This window comes from Thunnus thynnus, chromosome 10, assembly GCF_963924715.1.
Source record: "Thunnus thynnus chromosome 10, fThuThy2.1, whole genome shotgun sequence".
Taxonomy (NCBI): Eukaryota; Metazoa; Chordata; class Actinopteri; order Scombriformes; family Scombridae; genus Thunnus; species Thunnus thynnus.
Window position 1 is genome coordinate 27,446,143 of NC_089526.1, and position 23,263 is coordinate 27,469,405.

General features: G+C 39.4%; 1 protein-coding gene across 1 annotated transcript in view; it reads left to right on the forward strand.

Moving 5' to 3' along the window:
* Positions 1-14,324, forward strand: part of me1 (malic enzyme 1, NADP(+)-dependent, cytosolic) — an 87,418-nt gene extending 73,094 nt beyond the window's left edge. Inside the window, exons 7-14 of the mRNA XM_067602327.1 lie at positions 9,039-9,148; positions 9,290-9,387; positions 10,204-10,317; positions 10,974-11,079; positions 12,678-12,820; positions 12,949-13,122; positions 13,642-13,740; positions 13,901-14,324. Of these exons, the coding sequence (XP_067458428.1) occupies positions 9,039-9,148; positions 9,290-9,387; positions 10,204-10,317; positions 10,974-11,079; positions 12,678-12,820; positions 12,949-13,122; positions 13,642-13,740; positions 13,901-14,068 (1,012 nt within the window). The 3' untranslated portion in view covers positions 14,069-14,324. The remainder of the gene's footprint in view (positions 1-9,038; positions 9,149-9,289; positions 9,388-10,203; positions 10,318-10,973; positions 11,080-12,677; positions 12,821-12,948; positions 13,123-13,641; positions 13,741-13,900) is intronic.
* The last annotated feature ends 8,939 nt before the right edge of the window (positions 14,325-23,263 follow it).

Here is a 23,263-nt window from a genome sequence, read left to right on the forward strand (position 1 = left end):
TCTTCAATTCATCATTTGCCCACTTCCTTTAGGCAATCTGTTATTGTAATTCCAGTACAGACAGCACATGGAGCTCTTAAAAGAAAACATGTTAAGCAGTTTAGCATTGTTATGCTTGCAGTATGATGCAGCCAAATCTTGTGGGAGTCATGGGTCTGGAACGTAAGTCACCGGTAATAGTTTCATGGCAACATCGGCTCATTGAAAAGTGATCAGAGTGTCTTGGTAACCATCAGAGCTATTGATTTCATTGGCATGAATCTCTCTAGACAGATGTTTGAGGACAGCTAACCAGCTATTCAGAGGACTGTTGAACTGTCAACAACTGTACCACTTGTATGAGTTTAACTCTTGGCAGCATAAATTTATCTTTTCTGAATTTGTCAACGATCTATCAATAATATGACTTGTTTATTAGTTCACGTAAGTTGACATTCTTCAGGGGTGAGATGATTTGCTTCTCTATTTGTTTGAAACAGGATATTTAGGGATGTAATACTTGATCAAGCATTGAGAATATGATCATGTAAACTGAGATAGTTGGAGGAATAGTGGGGGAGTCATGGTTTGTGGAAGAGTCTGTTTTTTTATCTATGTTGACTCCAGTGGTTCCAGTCCCCAAGAACAGTGGATGCATAATTCAGACTTGTGATGTCATGTTGACATGCTAAACCCTGGATCGCAATAAGAGGTTAGCTTTGCCTTGTTTGAATTGGAAGCACGGCAAGGTATTCAAGTGTGTAATATTCCATATTTTCTCTCATTTGGTTTGTGTACACTGATGTTATCTTTTCCTTTTCTCTGGGATGAAATTAGATGAGTCACGTAATGTACTGTCCCTCAGGGCTCGTACCTTATGAGTTTATTACAGTCCTGACCTTGATGAAACTTGTGTATACCTTTGACTTGCTTGCATGCAGACATGTCTTTGTGTCCCTCTCTGTCATGGAACCATCACAGCCACACACACATGGGCTTGGTTAAGCCTCATCCTAACCCAGAGGGACCGGAGTCCAGAGGGAGAGGCCTGGGTCTGGGCCCCCTCCAGCTGGCAACAGGAAGCCATGACTCTAATAACCGGGTGGCTTCTCAACTACAGGGAACAGCGATGCTTTTTCCCAAAAGCAGCCAGATTGGCGGAAAATGAATAATTATGGGCTCAGAGATTGAATGAATGATTACAGCTCTACAGTCTTTTAAGTAATATTCACATTTAGTTTTCTAAGAAACTAAACATGAACTCAAATACTCCAGATTGACTCATCATCAGTAAGCAGAAGCCTGGAGACCTTTTTAATCCACCATTCAAGAAAACCTCTTAGCTGAAACTGAATGGTTAGTGATGCAACTGCGCATTTGATTTCAGGCCAGGGCCCATTCTCCAGTAAAATATAGTCAACAGGTGCTGTCTTCTGCTTTTGTCTTCAGACAGAAATGAATTATCTCATAATCTTATAGTTCCCAAACACACCCAAGACACTTTGAGAAGGATGAACGAAGGCTCAACATTTTGTCACATTTCATCACATTTAATTCCCAAATGCAATTTTGTTGGATTTCTCTGCAAAGGTGATGATGAAACTGGAGGGATGTGCTGGAACTGAAAACCCTACACAAATAGTAATTTACAGAGCAGCAGTGCTTTAAGTCACATAGCAGTAACACATCAGCGTTTTTTTTTTGTTCTAAATGCCTTTCTATTTGTTTCTAATATGGCTTAGTTACATAAGTAGGAGCATGCAGTTTTTAAATCCCTTGGTTACCTTTATGCTTTCAGCTTCACTAGTGTCATGAATCTGTTTTGAACCCATATTTTAACCAAGGAGAAATCCCCAACACATGTGTGCAAAGTGCAATTTTACAGTTTTTATTGCAGAATTTTCCCAGCTGGTCTGGAATTTAAACCAATAACTTTCCAGTGACACTTTTAGGCTCCAGCTAAGTGTTCAGAATAAAAATATGTTAAAGGATTTCACCTTTCTTGCAGAGTTAGATGAGAAGACTACCACTCTCATGACTTTTCTGTTAAATATGAGTAACAGCCAGTACCTGGTTAGCTTAGCTTAGCACAAAGACTGGAAGCAGGGGAAACATCCAGCCTGGCTCTGTCCAAATGTACCATCATTTGACCTCCAGTACCTCCACAGCTAATAAATTAACATGTTGTATCTAGTTTGTTTAATCCATACAAAAACCGAGTCTAAAAATATAAACTTTTGGTTTTACAGGGAGTAATGTGTTTGACGAGTATAGCTTCATGGATTCTGGTCACCATGAGGTTGCCAGGCAACAAGCGGTATCTCAGTACCCCTGTTTCCAGTCTTTATGCTAAGATATGAGGGCTGCATCAACCGTCTCATCTAACTCTCAGCAAGAAAGCAAATAAGTATATTTCCCAAAATGCCAAACTATCCCTTTAAAGCATAAGACATTCTATATTTTTCATATTGTCAACAAATTTAATGAAAACCAACAATATATTTGTCCTCTCACTACTTTCTTACTTCTCTACCCTGTCCGTGCCACTCAGCCCCAAATGCATTCCTTTCTACTGAATATGTAATTGTGTGAAAATAGGTCAGAAATACTCTACATATTTTCATTGTTGAAAAAGGCTAAGTATTAAAAGCTGGGCACTGTAGGTTTCAGCAAACACTCTAAATTTGTGGAGGACTATATTCAGCTGGAGATTAATGCACATTTGGTGCTCTACTGAGTGTTTAACAGCAACAGGATGGTGTACTGTGTGTGGCACTGCCTCAAAATAAACTACAGTAACCATGTTCATTGTACTGAGGGAACATGTCACCCAGTCCAGTGATGTGGCAGTGGAGCTTTATGGCACAGAAGAATTAGCAATATCAGGCTTTGGCTAGTTAGTGGTTTGTTAGCCATTTGTGGTGATATAACATTGTCAGCTTTATTGTTTAAAGGAAGTGTACTTAAAGTATTTGTCGAACTTATGTTGAAGCAATCCATCAAAAGTATTGTTTAAGGCAGCAAAAATGTGCTTTACGTACTAGCTGAAGCACATTTCAGTCACTTTCAAAACTCTGTGTCATGATGTCACAACCGTTACTGTCATAAATGGTTATACAGTATTTGACAGAAAGTGTGTTCTCCCATACAAATCTGAGTAGCAAACAAAGACTACAGGAATGCCATCAACTATTTTAAACTCTTGGCACTGAGAGAATAAGGAACAGACAGACCAACGGATAGATGGATGGATGAAAGGAGTAACAGAGGAGAGGAGAAAGAATGCAGAATGCGTCATTGTCATTAATGACGGCTCAGGGATTTGAGAAATAATGTGTGCTGAGAGATGCTGGCCCTCTGGAGAGCGAGAGGGGGGCTGGGGATTTATTAAGGCCTCAGCCCTGAAGCCCCGTGGGGATGGCGGTTAACAGACAGCCTGTATGTGTACACAAACAGGAATATGCACACAGGTTCGACAGCTGTGTTTGGACAGAGCACCCTTGTCTGTGACCTTCTTTGCAGAGGTCCTCCCTGGCTCACTGTGGCCCTCATGAATGCACTCCAACTAAAAGAAAAACACTTCACTCCTTCTCCTCTGTGTCTAGTCTCCCCCTCAGTGCCGGAAGTATATATGACATACACCTACTTCCTATTAGCTGGAAATTCAGATTTCATCAAGTCTCAGATGAAGTGATTACATTTCCTGAAGGAGCTGGGTCACTCGTTAACTCCCTCGTCCTACAGATTGGCCCAGACATAACACCAAATGTCTGAGTGATTTTCCACATGGGACAATGCCTGTCATCTCTCTTTTTCATACTATCAAACATTAATAGTAATGTCACAAGCATTTACACTCAATATATTGGACTGGTTTGGCAGTGAGCACCAAAAAACCCCCCCAAAAAACAGTAAGTACTGCTCCATAAAACAATGAATCTAAGTATTTTTCTTTCATTCTACACCCATATTATTGTGGCAAGTCATAAATCACATAAAAATAAAGGTTTTAAGCACAAAGGAGCTCTGTTGTTCTGGAGGCATTGATCAGATAGTTTTAACAGACTCATGGCAGAAAAGGTTTGACTAGTGTCTTGGCTGCCCGTCTGGTTGTTTTCTGTTTCCAGAGGTTTCAGGTGTGCAAATCTATCCATTAGAATACCTGCTTTCATATGATCATCTAATGTGAATGAATAATGATGAGTGGAAACTGGTGCTGTAATGGAAAATGTTACATTAGTGTAAGAGATGATATGCTCACAGGGGAGGAATTGCAGCTCATAATGAGGAGGTGACGAATTGCAAATCAACAACACAAGGAGAAACAGTAGATGTGAGGTTGCGTGTAGAGTTGCAGTGAAACAATGAGGCTGGTTTTATATGCTTTTCTGAATGTATATACCATGCCTCCCACTGTGGGACAAATAGGTTTACTATCAGTAAATGATTAAACAAGCATTTAAATGAGCTGTTCGATAATTGTTCACAGCTAGTTCACAGTTCAGATTGTTGTTGCTGATGGTTTTGAATTAAGTCTCGAGATGGTTGATGATGGTGTCCCACAAGGATCAACATTATGCCCCCTGCTACTTACTATAAATAAATAATATTTCCCAAATGAGCATTACAGCATCCATTTTTATGCTGATGATATCATCTGTTATGTCACCGGCTATATTTCAGTCCATGCCTTCTCCAGGTCACAGTCTGCTTTTCACAACCTCCAGACCTCTTTCATTCATTTCAAACTTGTTCTAAAACACAAAAAGATAAAATGATTGCCTTTCACAAGAGGATAAAACTTTAAAGTCCCCACTCTAATCTGTGGTCTCAATGGAAATCGAATGTAATCTCATCATGTATTTTTTGTCTCATTTGTTTTGTTCCCTGAAAGTGGGAAACCTGAGTGGCTTTATCAGAGTTTGCACTGGGTTTTCACTGTCACTGTTTACATACTTAAGCAGGTGTAGGGAGCATATTTCTTGCCTGTTCTCTCATCCCAGTGACAGATATGAGCGCTTTCCCACCGGGCCCTTTTCAGTCTCGCAGCTCACCGACCAGACACTGCTGTTGACAAAGCACTGGACAAAGAGACGGAAAGTGATCTCACTGCCAAATCTAGACAGCAGGGTTAGATAGTTTCTTTTCTTTTTTCATAACAGCCATGAGAGATGGGACTGTTTTACAGTTACAAGACTGAAGTCTTGACTGAAGTCCCAACCAGTCCTGAACTTTGGTTTATAGACTGAAATCATAATGCACTCATTGCCAAATTTGTGTAAATTTAAACTTCTAAAAATGTATAATTTGTAATAGTAATAAATAAACAAAGTTCGGATAAATAATTTATTTACAGTCCACCAATCAAACCTATGGCATAGGTACTCATGATAGGAGTCTCCGGTTTAATCTATCTGTTTTACCTTTTACCCTTTACTGTATCAATTAAGATATTAAATAAAATACATTGGAATAAAACAGTTTCGGCATTTTGTTTATTGCAAACTACGGTACATTTTATGTGAGCTGAATTGCTCTCTCAATCATTTATTCTTGTTCTCCCTGAGTCTGTTCTCTGTCCACTGTTCAGATATTAGTACATTTCTGACAGCACAGTCAGGAGTAAGGTCTGTGTTTTTCATCTTTTGGGTGTGCCCTGTCTTGCTTGGGTTACTGCCCTTGATACTTTAGCTTAGATACAAAAGCAAATCCTGCTTCTTTGTCCAGGGTTTTTTTTATTCAGCTGGCAAAGAGGTGCTTTGTGGGATTTTGGCGATCCATTCAGAAGGTCGTCAAGGAAAGACAACAGACTTTCAGGCAGAATAGGGACCACGAACACAAATGGCCTCCAAGAAGAGCTTTGTTCTAGGCAGTGCACTCACACACACACACACACATACACAAACACACACTGTGTAAAACACTCCCCCTATCTTTACTGGCTCAGGCCAAGGACCAAAGAGCTTACTGAATTGGGAAGATGTTCCTTTCTTTCTGCAACCCCACAACCACATATAGTCACTCTGTAGTTTATGGTCAGTGGATACCCATAAATACGTGTGTATTCACAGCTCAGTCATTCTCCAAGTCATGTAAAAAGTCTCTGATCTTTTTCATCTGTCAATTTTCTGAAGGAAAACTATGAATTCAATGTCTGACAGTCCACATTCTGTAATCCTGTCTTTGCTGTATGATGAGAATAGTTGCAGCATGTGAGCATGACTCTTGTGTTCTCATGCACTCTCACATCCACCTCTTTGGACTTTAGGCCTGAGGAGATTGGTTCTGCATGAACTGGTGTGACCTCTCCAGTTGCAAGCTGCACCAAACCATACCAGAGAGCACTGCACTGGCAATAGGGCAAGGCCACATCTATCCTCGCCTGTCTCCGTCTCCTAAAGCCCCAACACAATGAAAAGTTTATAGCTCCCTTCTTTGCCTCATTATTCCTCCTCTTCGCACAGGCTCCCAGTGCTTTAGTACTGCTCTCTGCTTGATAGAAAACACATTTCTCCCCTCAACACCACTGCTGTGTTGGCAGAAAGTCAGCCAGGCTGTCAGTCTCTGTATTCGGCATTGGTGTCTTGCAGTGTGGCAAAGGAAGGATAAACACTGACCCAGTGATGGCACTCTCTCATCAGGACATTAAGTTTTACTACAGCTGAACTCAGGTCACTTCTCATCCTCCATTTCTTTTTTTTTTCCTCACTTCCTCTCATCTTCATCGTCCTGCAGCTGAAGATTTAAGCAGTTTAGCAGCCACTGTAACAAGTGGGAAACCACTTTAGAGAGTTGTACAATAACAGTGCAAACGAGGTTCCTTTTCCCTATGAGATATGAGGTGGGGTTTTATGAAAAGACTGAAAAAATAACACAAGTTCCACATAAACGGCAGTGAACTGAAGGAAAGCATAAAAGAGAGCAAGCAACCTCAACTGTGAAAAACAAATGTGATGAAGGATTTCACCTCTCTCTGTTCAGTTAACTGACAGCGCTGCAGGTGTGTGGGGGTTTTGGGACAGCTTGCTGTGTTTGCTTGGCCTGTCCCCAATTTCCTCCGTCGCTAACTCACTGAAACATGAGCTCTGGTGTTTTTAATACAGGTTTCAGCAAACCTCGCCCTCCTCTCATTGTTTCTAGCTGAGAAAAAGACTTCATAAAATTATACTGCTTAAGTATGTGGTACCTATAGTGTCACATCATCCAAAGGACATCAACGTAGTCATCCCACATATCTCCTGCTTGTATTGTATTAATCTTATTTTTAATGCAATTTGTACAAGAATTTCCTTAAACAGAATACCTTGAAGTTGTTTGATCTCTTCAGCTGACTATGCACTAACCCCGCCCCGCCCCCCCCCCACCCCCCACTGAAACGGTAGCAACCATAACTAGTCACAGCAGGCAAGCTTTAAATTTCTCTACATGCTGAAGTGCTGTGAATGGGGCTGTAGTACCAGGTAATATAAAGAGTTTAATGGGTAGTGTCTTTTTTTAGCCTCTCCAAAACAAAAACAACAAAATTGTAGGGAATGGATTAAACTGTGTGTTTGTCTGCTCGCTTCACTCTTTATTGGATTTGGAGAAGTTTACAGTCCACCAACCCGTGCTAAACTCATTACCCGAGATAGTGTTATGTTTGCAAACACACTAGTTAGTCTTAAAAGCCTTTTCTCTTGTAAGTTGTAAGTTCTCTTGCGAACAATGAAAAAATCTGACCTCTGTCTTGCTTGTCCAAGTATGTAAGCCATGCAGCCAAATAGGGTTACGCTACATTACAAGAAAAAGTCTGATCTTCTATTATTCCTTATAATACTTAGGCCTTAGGTCTTAGGTTACTTGGGTCTAACTAGCTCTCTACTGCAATACGAGAACAATGCTGTTTTTCTATTTAAACGCCTTCCACATGAATCATCAACCAGTGAGAATGCTGATTCTTTTTTTGCCTGGGACATGCATCTGGCACGATATCATGTGAATATCGATTGAATATTTGGCATTCTGTTTTCATTGGAGTCAGCCGGAATGATTAAAAAGTCAGCCTGAGACTGCATTTTCAACTTTAGTTTGTTTAGATAACTACAGCTGATCAAATCTACTAGTGACATTTGAATGAAAAAGTGTGTCCAGACTTTTGACTGGTGCTGTATACAATAGCCATTGTAAAAAATCTCCATTAGCTTAATATGCAGTATTTTTCTTGCATCTATTTGCCATTAGCTTTTCAGTCAGAATCACTCTGCTCACCTTCACCCGGTCATTCTTTCCTTTTCTACTGCTGAACACCAGGCTTTCATCTTGGAGATAGAGCAGCAGTTGCTCTGCAAACATCCAATAAATTCCTGAACAAAAGTTCCATCTGTTGAAAGCCATGGGAACTTGGAATTCCTCCTTGTCGCTGCTAAATCTAATTTACAGACTCATAACGCTGAGCTTATTTTTGTTGTATAAGGCGTTATTGGCATAGGCTCCTGTGTTGCTGTATTGACTATATATGATGGGTGGTCTTAGGAACATCTTGTAAAATTGAACACTGCTGGTTTACTGGGAGACTGGGTGGGCTCTGTGTTCTTTCCTTCAAATTTTGAGTTTTTGTGATTCTGCTCTTTTGTGGATTGACCTCCCTCACTGAAACTCCATTGTGAGGTGCTGTCATAGAGCTGGAGAAACAGGTGTCTGCTTGTCAAATGTCTATTAAACAAAACTGTGTGCAGCATTCTGTAACGTTGATTATCACTTCAAAACCCAAAACCACCAAAGAGTGTTTTGTTTTCTATTTAATTTGAAACTAGAGACAAGCCAGCATCACCCCTTTTCATTTCTCGTCCTGTGCTGCATAGTGCAGTGGGAGAGCACCCTCCTCAGGACTGAAACAAATACTTTGAAAGCAGATGCTCTTGCTTGCATGTGTGTACTCCTGTGTGTCGGCCTGTGCACTAAAGTTTATCAAATTATCCCTCACCTTTAGAATAATTAGGCTCATTATCTCCTTTATTTTTCCAGTCTTTTCAAGCTCTCTGTTGGTTCAGCCAGATTAAATGTAACTCTTCTGTTTTCAGGTACAGCATGGACTGCCTGATTCAGTTTGAAGACTTTGCAAACATTAATGCTTTCCGTCTGCTGAGCAAGTACCGCAACAAGTACTGCACATTCAATGATGACATCCAAGGTAACTCCGCACACACACACACACACACACACACACACACACACACACACACACACACACACACACACAGTCATTGAGGAAAAACTCAAATTTTGGTACCAAAAAAATTGTCATTTGATGTTGCTTTATAATCTCCTTCAGGTACTGCTGCAGTGGCAGTAGCTGGACTCCTGGCTGCCCTCCGCATCACCAAGAGCAAAATGGGTGACCATACTATAGTGTTCCAAGGTGCAGGGGAGGTAGGTGTAGCACACTTAAAGGAAGACTATTTAACTTTTGGTAGTAGCATAATGGCACCCTGGTGGACTAGGGCTATATATACAGATGGGTGACAAATTAAAAGGAAAAACCAACATAAAGTGTCTTCGTAAGGTGTTGGGCCATCACGTGCTGCCAGAACAGCTTCAGTGCGCCTTAGCATTGATTCTACAAGTCTCTGAACTCTACTGGAGGGATGAACACCTTTCTTCAAAAAGATATTCCCTCATTTGGTAATTTGATAATGGTGTACTGTCTCAGCAATTTCAGTTACACAACAGGTCTATATTAAGTTTGCTAACTAAATTTTGCTACAAGACCAGACCAGACCATACCAGACCGTACCAGGTCATACCAGACCAAGTAAGGTTAAAGCAGTGAAACCCCTGAGTGTATTGAGTTGAGTGAGGGTGTGCTTGTTTTGGTTTTTCAAGTGTTTTTTTTGTTTTTTCCTCCTCTTCTTTCAAAAGCTGCTCATGCTCTCAACATGCTCTCTCTTCTAACAAGAGATTCAGACCATTAATGGTGGTGGAACATACTGAATGCTGTTAAGAAAATGTTTTACCATATTGCATTTGTATGCAGTGGAATGATTTCAGTTTATAATTACATTATATTTATTGTAGTGTCATTACTCAAGGCTTTCTTTAAGATGTGTATATGAGCAAACTAATATAAAAATAAAAAAAATTGTGATTTAGGATCACACAACCTTTGATAATTGCTTGTAACTGGCATGCTAAAGCTGTCAAAGCTGGTGTGAAGTCATTATGAACAGCTCATCTCTCTTCTTGCAGGCAGCAATGGGGATTGCTGAGCTGATCGCCATGGCCATGGAGAAGGAGGGATTGGCTAAGGAGGAGTGTTTGAAAAGGATCTGGATGGTTGATTCCAAGGGCCTCATTGTCAAGGTGTCTTAATAAAATAAAGCAAACACACACACACGTACAAACACATGTTCACATTCACACATAAATACACTAATGTGATCTGACTAGAATAAACATTCCAATAATGTTAGAGTTGCTATTATGTGTCATGGAATCTTCAAAAAATGTTGCAGGAAGTAGAGTGGAAAAGGCAAATAGAAAAAAGAATTAATCACAAAAACAAGTCCCGACATGCACAAAACATCACAGATTGGTTAGGTTAGGAATATCTGAGGTTGGATTTTCCTGAGCAGTTTGCCATCGGAGCTAATTTGCCATGGTTCATTAATTTATATGACTGAGGTCTTTCCTTGGATTCACTGCAAAAAGCTCTCCAGAGGTTGAACATTAGCATCTGTTATACCTCTGGTTTGTTCACATTATCCATTTTATCCAAGCATCAACTGTCTTTCTCATCCCTCGATTTCTCCTCTTCACTCTCCTCATCTCTTCTGTCTGGGTCCTTTTATGTCACTATGCCAATATGAGCACTTATGAGAAATGTCAGTGCTAAACATAATTGTGAGCAAAAACACAGACTCCACACCTTAAAACTCAACCATGTTTCCTAAGTGTCTGATGTTTCCACAGATGGTCTTTAATGTCCTCCTCTTCCTCTGCTCTCTCCAAATCCTTAGGGTCGAGACCACTTGACTCATGAGAAGGAGAGGTTTGCTCATGAGCACCCACAGATGAAGAAACTGGGAGATGTGATTAAGGACCTGAAACCCACAGCTATCATTGGTAAAACATCAAGCATTAATGTGATCATAAGATCCAGTTTGACATTTTCACAACTGCTTGTTAAAAGGATTTGTATTTCAGAGATGACACTGGGTGGGGCTCATGTCATATCAGAGTTATCACTGGAGTTTCAAGATATGAAAGTGGATATCGTGTTATATTGTCACTACATAGTATTTTAAGCCTCATTCCACCAACTCTGTAATAATAGATGCCATGAACGCTCGCAAATCGTAAAAATGGTAATCTTTCCCGTCTCTGAACATCCACTCCATATGACATGAACGTGGCATTAGCCCCAGGAAGGAAAATAGCCTCACCATAGCCCACCAAGAATTAGAATAAGCCCAACGGCAGTCTCAACAAGAAATTAACAGATTTTTTTGACAAATCATGTCTGATTTGCTTGTTTTGTCCCATTCTCCAGTTTATCTGGTCCAGTTGTGTCCCAAATTACCATTATAACCTATACACTGAAATTACATGGATGAATTTACTGTTTGTTGCTCACGTTGCTGAGTTAGCTTTGGTTTGCTAGCAGTGTTATAAAATACATACATTCACCATCAAACGACCTCATCAAGAGGAAGAAACTTATGAAAATGAGACTTTGAAGACAGGCAGAAAGAGAGAGGATAGCGGAGGCAGACCGCCTGTGACAAGCTACAGTAGCTTCAGTGCTGCCCACTCCTGGCAGTGCTGTTAGCCATGTTAGCTGGTCGGTGTTTCAGATTAATGAGTGGCCCTGTTAACTGGTGACCGTTGGCTGAATGCATCCGTGGTTGCTTATAGTTGAAACAGGAAGAAACTGTGTACATTAAGTGGTCACAAGTTAAACAGACAGTCGGCAATACACCTTTGGTAGCTTCTATGGCCATGTCTTCTTACGCAGTTCATACAAAATACAGGCAGCTTTCACACCGTGTGATTTCACAGTGGCAAAATAGCTTAATGATTCGAATATGAGCCACTTTTTCTACAGTAATGGTATAAAATCTCTTATCTATAGTTGTTGTATTTCCCACATAAATAAAAGTGCCTCTTGCTGAAGACACAGTTTCACATACACACTTACCTAAGAATACACTGATGAGTATATACTGACAATTTGATTAAAGTTAAGGGCCTTCACTTGGACACCTAAAGTATGTATTCTCTTCTTGTTTTCAGCAGCTGCTGTCACTACTGAACACACATGGGTTCTATTCTCCAGTCAGATTAGAGTGCTGAATATTTTTTTTGCGCAGTAGGCACACAAGAAATTGACTTTCAAATATCACAAGTATTAAAGTCCTGTATTTACCACAAAATCCGTAGCCCCAACAATAAATAAATAAGTCCCCAGTACAGTAGCCCCAGTAAGAAAAAATCTTCGGTGCTGCCTATGGCAAGTGATTGTTGAAAGGAGAGGGTGATAGTACATTCTCAGACTTTAAGAGAGACTTTAAAGTCATGCGCAAAGTCATTTACTGAAGACAACACCCCCAAAATGTTGTATATATCTAAAGTTCAAAGATGTAAGTTAGAAAAAAGTTAGAAAAGAAAAAAAGAAAAAGAAAATATGGAATATATTGCATATTGATGACTTTCTGTCTCAGGTGTGGCAGCTGTTCCTGGAGCTTTCACTGAGGAGATCATCTTGGACATGGCGTCTTTCAACGAACGTCCAATCATCTTTGCTCTCAGCAACCCGACGAGCAAAGCCGAATGCACTGCTGAGCAGTGTTACACATTAACAGAGGTACTCAGAGGACAGCTGGTGTCTCGTTATATCACCATACTTGGCTACAAACAAATTCTGTCATTCATCTCTATTGAAAAATGGATGAACAATACATTTATACATTACTATACCACCTTGTGCTGCAGGGGAGGGGCATCTTTGCCAGTGGCAGTCCATTTGACCCTGTCACCCTGCCTGATGGGAGGACATTCTACCCCGGTCAGGGAAACAACGCCTACATCTTCCCTGGTGTGGGCCTCGGCGTCACCGCTTGCACCGTCCGATGTATCACTGAAGAAATATTCCTTACTGCAGCAGAGGTAACACACTGGCATTTACACCACAGACACATGAACATTACACGAGTTACATCATCAATCACTCATGCTGTCATCCAAACTCTTTCAGGTCATAATAGAATGAAAACCTTGTGTGCCTTGAGCCCTTCAGGGTAGATTATTGATGACTTGTTACTATATAAGTGGGTATAAAAACAACAAATAGCTATAAACAAATGAAGAACTTGAGCATGTTTACGAGCACACTAATGCCACCGTCAGGCTGATCTCTGAGATCATATTTGAAACTTTATATGTTATAATAATCTCCTCCGCCATATTTAAACCTGCATAATTCCTTTTTCCCATTTTGGTTCACCTATAATCCTTTAATTATCTTCTGAGCCAAAATGTGAAATTCTCTTCAGACCACCGGCCTCTCTGCATCAGTTCATACATTTAGCTGAGCAGTAAATTTGACTTGTGCAGCACATATAAGCATGTTATTGAATATCCTGCTCTATCATTTGTTACCTGAGCTGTGAGTTTACTGTTTCACAGGCTCTTGCTGAACTGGTGACAGAGAAGGACCTCGCTGAGGGAAGACTGTATCCTCCTCTCAGCTCTATCAGGGATGTCTCTCTCAAACTGGCAGTCAAGGTGAGAGCTCAGCAGACACACACTGAACATTAGATTTCTTTCATCATTTCAATTTGAGTTGATTTTTTTAGAGGATTGTGTTTCTTAACTGGTTAGATTACAGATATTTCACCAAATGAAGCTGCAAAAAATGTAACTGTCCAAAACTTGTGCATTACAGATCATTGAGTACGCCTATGAGCACAACATGGCGACACTTCGCCCGGAACCGTCCGACAAAGAAGCATATGTGCACTCGCTTGTTTATAGCACTGACTATGACGAGTTTGCTGTGGACTCGTACCGCTGGCCAGAGGACAGCATGGTGGTCCAGTCATGCAAACTTTAATTCACTTGACAGAGACAGAACGTGCCCTCGAGGGGCAAGATAACTACTGACGTCCAATATCACCACGAGACGTGATGTTGGCATTTGAAAGAGGATGTGTGTAGAATTTTCTCTTTAATATATTACTGTGAAATTAATGATGACGACACATTTTACTGGAAGAAAAAGAGCCAATAGTGTTCACCAGTGATGTTTCATGCTTCTGCTGGGCCTTATGAAAGAGGTATTCAGCTTTATGTCTTGTAATCCCCCCCCCCCCCAAAAAAATAGCAATGCACTTCACTAAATTAAGTTATTAAATATTTCATAATATATAAAGTACAGACAAAAGGGAAGTTAATGAAATGTGAAACAGATAGCAGTTTGCAGAACTTATGAAATATTGCACTAATGGCTGTTATCACATTACATGTTGCAATAATATATATATAGGGAAAATCCTTCACAGGTTACTTTTAATTGTACTGTAATAGGGAGTTACTTTGTGACTGTGTCAACAAATATCCAAAAACTCATTGTGAAATAAAAATGTTTTTGATTAATGTTTTCCATGACTGATTATTACATTTGTACTGACAAAAGGAAATGATGCAGTGAGTATTGGAATATTGGATAAAGATATTTGTCAGTTTGTCTCACAGATGTTCCTCTTACTGACGTACACTTTGGGAATCTTTGTGCTATTTTTTTGTCATCTGTGTGAAACAGAACTTACAGACGATGTTTAGTCTCCCATTGGCACCATTTGCCTTGATTTCATATTACTGTCTTGAAAGACAAACCAGAAGCCAGGTGTCTGAAAGGCATTATATGGTGCTCTAGCTCCCTCACCAGGTCAACTTATGTAATTGCAATACAATTAGCAAATTACTTATTATGTGACCTTATTATAAACTCTGCATATGTATATTTGTGTTTTACTTTTTATACAGTTGATTTTTTATCATCAAATTTCAAATTTTAAAACCCCTAAGAAGTATTTCTCTACAACATAAGATTCTTAAGCAACAATTCAAGTCCAAAATGTATTAACACTCTCAGCCAGTCTACTTCATTAGTAGTGTTTGGGTGTGGTTCATCACATTTGATTGACGTATGACCAAACAACATGTCAACCGTCATCAGATTATGATTCAAATGTTGCTAAGCTGCAAAATCACAGAGAAAAACACAAATACAGAAACCTCATGTGAAATAACCCAAACTGTTGCAACTTTGACAGATGTTTTTGTGTTAATGTCGGAGCCCGTCACTCTTATGAAGAAGATAATAGACGGCATTTAAACTAACACTTGTGAGTCTTAATCAGTATAAACCATAACACAATAGCAGTCTCAGTTATTTTCATTTTCATGCAATTATACATTGATTATGGTAGAAGTAACCCACAAATAGAGTTACACACACACACACACACAAACATATGTGTGCAAATATACAAGCAGGCCACAATAGAAGCAGCAGGTGAATCAAACTAGTATGTTCCAACAGTGTATTTTGTGTCTGTCTGGTGTTGTCTGATTTAAACTGAGGATGATTTAATTAATCGATCACTGACCAGACAGTCACTACCAGAGGCCTTGGCGGGCCCGCTGCCCATCCCAGTCTGAAATCAATAGAGAAGAAACCGGACCAGTCAGTGTTCAGCGTTCAGCGTCCCGCCCCAGGCAGGACTCTGAGAGAAACATTGGTTTCCCTCACTTTCCTTGCATCACGCTCCCTTTAAATTGCCCAAAAAACAGCCCTGGGCAACTGCTGCTCGGACATGATGATCAATATGTCTCAATGTCAGCACCATCCAGTTGTCAGTTAGCTGTCTACAGCCATCAGCTGTAAATGGTATTATCAGTATAATAAAAGGTGTACAATAATTAATCTTATTTCAACTTTGTGTTAGAGATATTTCTGCTTTACTGGACAATCCCATGTCTAAGATTTTTGAGTTATGTCACCCTTTAGGTTGCATGTCACCAATAACGTGCGCTCCTTTTCTAATGCTGACTTTCAGTAAAAACTGCAGATGACGTTACCACACTTTGTATTCGTATCTTCTACCTAGATTTCTGTCCTCATGCTGAAGCCCGTTGTGGCACCTTGCTGGTCACAGACAGGCCGGGTGACTGGCAGCTGTAACTCGACATCGTTCTGACCTTGTTTACAGTCTCACATTAAATGGCACCTTGCTGAGACCTTGTGATCAGTGCCAATCAGTAAAGTCCCTGAGGGAATGTCGCCTGTGTGAGACTGTTTACCCATCCTCCCCGTCGCCTGTCTGACATTAATAAGCCCAAAAAACCCCTCTCCCATCTGCCCGACCACCAACTTCAACACAGCTTGTCCTGCTAGCATCCTGCAACTGCAGCACAGATCAGACAGCAGCACTTCCATTCCTCTCAGGACCCACAATTTGTCCCTTTTGTTTACATTTTTTGTCTTTCTGCTCTCACAATTCCTTATTTGCTACTCAACTTTGCATTTTGAAGACTTCATATTTATTTGAGCTTGATGACTTTCTCTGTTCATGACTAATGCTGATTCAACATATCAATAAATCCAGCTCAAATATTTCAGATTAGGGCATGTCGCAGCTGTGAACACATTACATAAAATTATAGTGTTTAAATGACAGGGTCTCAATATCTTCTCTGTGAAGATATTTCAAATATTCACTGTGTACTTTGACTCCCTTGATGCTCCCCGTGATGCTCCTCTCATTTGGTGGACAAGCTGAAATTTTCAGGTCTGTGCAGAAGAACAACCTCAGACCAGAAGACCAGCAGAGGGTGCTCTAATATGTAGTTTGAGCAGAGATCATAAAAGGCCTGAAAGGGCACCAGTGCAACATTTGTGACAATAATGATTTGAATGCATTTGTCTATCATCATCACCCTTCCTCAGCACATTTTCTTCTATCATGTCCTTTCCCTATAAGTTTAAGGAAACTTGTGTTGCTAATGAATCAATATAATGACACACAATGACACAATACACACAATAATACCCTGGTATTTTAATTATTACCACTAAACCAGCTATTATTTCATAAAATTGTTTAAACTGGTGTTATTCTTACGTTTTCTATGATAGGGCCAGTGAATGATGATGAAAACTGAACTCTATATGTGGATAACATAATTGTCTGTAATAAGCTAAATGGAACAAATGTAATTATGGTAACATTATATTTCCCATAGCTGGTGTACTATATATACACATTAGTCAAGAACAAAGATCACACAAAGAATAAACTCTGGGAGCTATTTAACTACATTTAATGTTTAAAAATGTGCCATTTTTACAACCCAAGCACAATTTTACTGTTTACACATAATTGTCTTCAAAAGGCTTTGTAATATGTTGGGTTTTTATTGTATGTATCTTATTGCCATAACTTTTTGGCTTATTGTGACTTTTTTAAATTAACAATTACAACAGTCAAACCTGAGCTATAAGGAGTACAAGGATGAATAAATAAAATAAGTACAAAAATAATGCTTTATATTGGTTTTTCTGTTAAAAAAAACCTTGAAGCATCTGTTAGTGAAACTGTATAAAAACTTTGTTTTCACCTACAGAGCCACATGCCTTGGAAAATACACTATATAACCAATAAAGGGATTCTTAACTATTTGAAAATGCTTTAAAAGTGTGTCTATTGTCTAACATATGTCTCTTAAATTGTAAACAGTTTACACCTCAAGGATTTTGGACTGCAGATACACACCAATATGGTGCTCAACTTCTCTCTCACAAAGAGCAATATGTATCTGTGCTAAAGGTGGGTGCATGAAGAGTTGAAACGTATTGTTTGCAGAATACGACCAGTAAAAATGAACAGAATGCAACCAACATGCAACTTTTCTATGCCTTTTGAAATAAACTTATTCATGATGGTTGGCTGTATGTCGGTGTAAAAAGATCACTGTACAAAAGCTCCCTGAAAGAATAAACTATTATCCAATGCCTCCACTTTTCATGATTGTCCCGTTCACTCTAACTGAAGCTTTGCTGAATAGCTATAACGCACAACTTGGCCAACAAGAATCAAAGTTTCACAGTAGCCATTATGGCAGTAAAGCAGAGTGTTGGATGAGTGACATTATTGAAATCCATAATGCCTCTGCATCTTGCTGATACTATATGGAAAGGACACAGTATAATCAGGCCTTGTGCTCCTACTGTATGTCCAGATTATTGTACATTGTAAAGCTTCCCTTCTGTATAACCACACCAGCATCTACTAAATAGCTCTAGAGATCAACTCAATTTAAATTGTAATTTCTACAGTTTAAAAATTGAAACAAGGTAGTTCTTATCAGAATATTCACAAATGAACCTTTAAAAAGCACTGTTACATTAAATGGAAGATTGATATTATTATGCAGTCCTCTTTTTCCTCTTAACATACCTTTTATGGCAGATCTGTATTAAATCAGACATTGTGTTTGTGAATTGCTTTTCCAGTTCATCAGTGCAGCTTTACAACTTATTGATTGTTTGGGGAGAAAAACGACTGAAATATCCAATAATGCAATGTTATCAAGCAATGTTATCTTAAAGAGAGAAACATGTAGTGAACATTACATGCATTCTACTGTCTGTGGAGACATCTTCAAATCTTTATGTCCAATATAATTTTAATTTCATGATTCCTGAACCTCGATGTAAATTCTTGAGTTTTAAACTGGATGTTTACAGTTGACATTTGTGGTACCTGATACAAGCTTGACATTAAATACAGGCTTAAAGTTTTAGCTTTGACTAAAAGATGGCTTGGGTATTTAGCGTAGCATGGTGTGGATGTTCACTTTCATTTAAAAACAGTAAATTTTCTAATCTGAAGTGTGCCTGAGCAGCACATTATCAGCTACAACCCTAACCTCTGACCTCCCTCCTTTTGTCTTTGTTCCGAGAAATATACAAGCTTTTGTAGTACTTTGTGATATTTTGCTAAACCAAGCAATCTTTATTTTCTCAGCAAATTCAGCGCCCTGCCTGGCTGGTGGTGGACTGAATGAGGACTATTATCACAAAACCACCTCTGCTCAGCAGCTTCATACCGTTCTGCTGTTCTCATGTATGATTCTGTGAGTAATTTAGAGAGACGTCTCTGTTTCGCAGACAGTTCGTGAGGCCTGCACGTCGCACAGGTTTTAGCCTGAGAGGCAGTGGTGGGCGCAGGTTTTCGACAGCCTGTTGTTTCTCGGGCGGGTACCACGCGCAGATACCAAGCAGGAGCGCCAACGCCTTGACAACTTTTCCATAATTAGATGAGGCCTTGCGCTCAGTGTGGGATTCTTGCACTGAAATCTAAAGTGACATGTGTGATCACGACCCAAAGTCGTGTTTAATTAATTTCTGTTGCAACACAGGGAACACAGACATCATTCCCTGCAGCTCCCTGCACTAAAAAAACAAGTGCGTTCTACTAAAATAGGCCACTTTGTAGCATTTGCGAGCAATCACATGTAGGTTTGCTGAGTTGAACCTGTATTTTAGGCAAAATTCAACAAGTGATAGGTCCATATTTTTGGTCTTTAAGAAAAATATTCTGTTCACCTACTGCATCTAAAAATTCAGAAAGGGGAAATTTAACATGTTTTAGCCTAGTTTAGTTAAGCTACCCAGTACGTTGCCTTTAGCTGTTGAGCATGTCTTTGCCGCCTTTTGAATGTCGGCACATGCTAGCCAGTCTTGTGCTTATTATTCTGCTGCAAGCTCCAGATGGATCAACACATGCTGAAAATATTACAAGCAAGACATTTGCATCTGACCTAAATCCCTCACTTCTGCTCCACCATGCAAACAAGTCATTCCAAAGGCATTATTTAATGACCCTGGATTGAAACATTTGCACGATATGATTTGTTTTCCCATTTTCCAACTGATTTTAGCTGTCATTTCAAATGTAGTTACATGTGGACTCAAAGCAAGTATGCTTGATTCAAGTTTTCATGTGGAAAATGAAATGAAAATGTGTTTTTGTGGCACATGGCTCCTGATACTGCTGGTAGTGGAGGTAACACAATAAATTAATACTAATAATAATTAATAATGAGTAGAGTTAGTAAAGATTACAATTACACTGGACCAGATTTAGAAGATATTAGACTTGAACAGGAGGCACAAAAGGCTGTATTTAATGACCACATGTGAGACAAAGAGCTGTTGAAAATATAATAAAATATGAAAACACAATATCCATCACAATATTTTTCCTATCCCATATAAACTACGTAACTTCCATGAATTGGTTCAACTTTACAATAGTTCATTATTCACAGTATCAGCAATAACAAAATCACTGTAACTAAGGTACACAATACACCCTATCAATAATGTAAATACTCAGTCCATCCACTCAAGTCAGTAATGGTTATGACCCCTTCCACAGTCACAGGGAATGCATTTAAGTGTCTTTTCCAAGTCAATTCAAAAGGAGGTTAAAGTCAGAGTCTCTGGGTTCCTCAATTCAGAAATCCAGGAATCTTGAGGTCTCGTTTGGGTTGGCTCGCCATCAACTTCAAATCAACTCAAAAAAGCTGACCTGCAGTCATTGACATGGCCAGTATTGATCATTAATCAATTGTCTTTCTGAATTGTCAGGAACGGTTCATTCCTTTAACTTCAACAAAATACTTATACTAATTATAAATAAAGTTTATAATTATGTGAATTTTTAAAACTATACAATGTAAACTTGACAGGCAGTTTTTCTTATCGTGGTCTTCTGTTCTCTGACATTGAGCAATTAAATTCTCTATAACTATATTTCAAAGCAGATTTTCCTTAGTTGAGCTAGCACCTTGTGGCGCAGCATTTATTTATTTATTCCTATCGGGACTCACCAATTTGGGAGTTCCTCTCTTTCACGTGGCAGGTTTCAGTGAGCAGTGCCTCTCTAACACACACCTAAGAGCTGACAGCGACGTATTGGCTGTTATCATTCTGATTTGACAACATTCAGTGTCCCCCAGCGTCTGACTAGGGTAAGTTGTCTAGCCCATGGATGTATTATGGTCTAGCCTGACTGCTGTGCCCTAGCTATGGTGCTGTGGACCTGTGTTCTGATTGGCTAAGGTACTTCTGTGTTATTCACTCTTTGTGACTTGGGTTACACCATACATGATGTATGATTGTTGCACTAAATGTTCCCACATGTCAGAGGTTGATGAAGAAATGATCTATAATTGTATATGCAGTTTGAATCATAAAACTCTAATTAATGCATTGTTAAAATGTATTATTTTATTTATTTATGGATGTTCAAAGTTTCAAATACATATAGTCCAACATAAATTGAATTGATTGATTGACATAGACAGGTAAGCCTACCAACACACTTGATGAACTCAAGACCAGTAAGAGAGCACTGATAATAAGCCTGAATATACTCAGAGGCACACTGTTGGCTGAAATCAAATTTAACATGCATGCATTTTAAGATATTAACATGCATGTATTTGCAACAATAGCCTTTGCTATTGTTTTCTGGATCTTCATTAATTCTGTAATTGTTTGCTGCCAGTGATTTACTGCCAAGTTTTGTGAACATCAAAGCATTTTCCCTTTTTTCTGAAACCAGACATAACCCATTAAATTAACATGCATATTGCATCTTGAGCTCAATAAGTTGCCTAATTAATTGTGAGAGGCAATAACAGCTTCTGGTTGTTATGGGTATAGAAAGTAGTTTGTCCCTCTTAGCTTGTGTGACTATGGTGCGTGTCCATCCTGCCGTACGTATGTTCAATGTGTGTGTTGCTGATTATAAATGAGGACAGCGAGGTGCATGTGATGGTAATGCAGCCTCCAGTGCTCTCCTTGTCCATTAATAACCAGGTTCCCTTTCATGTGGCCACGATGAGCGAGGTGGCCCCTTTTTTTCATCAGTTGCGGCATGTAAATCCGCTTGCTGTGTTATCTCCTTAACCGCTCAAGGGTCTGCCTGAGTTTGTCCACCTGACAGACAAATTAAAGAAGCTACAAAGGGTGTATTTTTTTCTTTTTGATCAATGTGTCACAGTGCTCTGAACCATCCCAGTATCATCTACAGTGACAGTCTGGTGTAAAAGTTGCACCGAATGAATGCTGGAAACATTGCGTCCATTTTAAATGACAAATGTTGAATGCCTTGGATTTGAGGCCAATTTCTCTTTTTTGAAAGATGACTAATGGTTGCATATTAAAGGGGCATTCTAGTGATTTAGTATCGCACTTGCATAAAGTTGGGGGACTCACAAGAGATAGATTTAAGAAAGGATCATCAAAATCAAAGCAGCAGAGGCTGAGATATCTTAACGTTTAGTCTCAAGTACAAGTAAAAACTGGACACTGGATATCCCATAATGCAACTCCAACAGGTTATTACATGTGGTCACAAGGAGTGACCTCTGTCACAAAAAAGACCAAACACATACTGTATGTTAAATGCTCATCAGCAAACTGCAGACAGACAAAGCAACTAGCTGGTGACAAAGTGAAGCATTTAGCAGCTAAATGCCAAATATTTCCCTCAAGAGTTGGTGGAAACCAAAACAAAGCTAACCGACATTCATCAGGTGGACAGAAACACGACTCCATCTCTATATCATCTCTATACACTTAGAGGGAAACTTCTGTATTATTTTCAACCTGGACCCTATTTTCCAATATTTTTGTGTCTAAGTGACTAATGAAGACAACAATTTTTGAAACTGGTCCAGTATTGAGCAGCCGCAAAATGGGCTGCAATGTAATCCTTTGGGGCAATAGCGCCCCGTCAATGTACATCCACTAAAGTGCTTGTTTTTGCCACTGACAGGCTCAGACTGTTATTATTGGTGTCTGAAAACATTATGGAAAGGACCATACAGAGAAATAAAATGTTTTTTCTTTACATTTTGCCTAATCAGGTCTGTTTGTTATTGTGTCTAACCAAGTCTCGCTCAAGGAGAAATCTTGCTCTGAAGGGAAGTTGAGTTGTTTTCGAAATGGCTGAATATTTAGCTGATTTAGACAAAAACTCAACTCTCAACAAACAGACCGGATCCAGCAAAGGGTAAAGAAAAAAGATTTATTTCTCTGTATGGTCCTTAGACACAAAAAGATAGGGATCCAGGTTGAAAAATAATGAAGTTTCCATTTAAAAAGTGATAATATGACAATGTTGTGGTGTTTCCACGGTGGCCAGAAAATGGAAACTCTCCAGTGGAC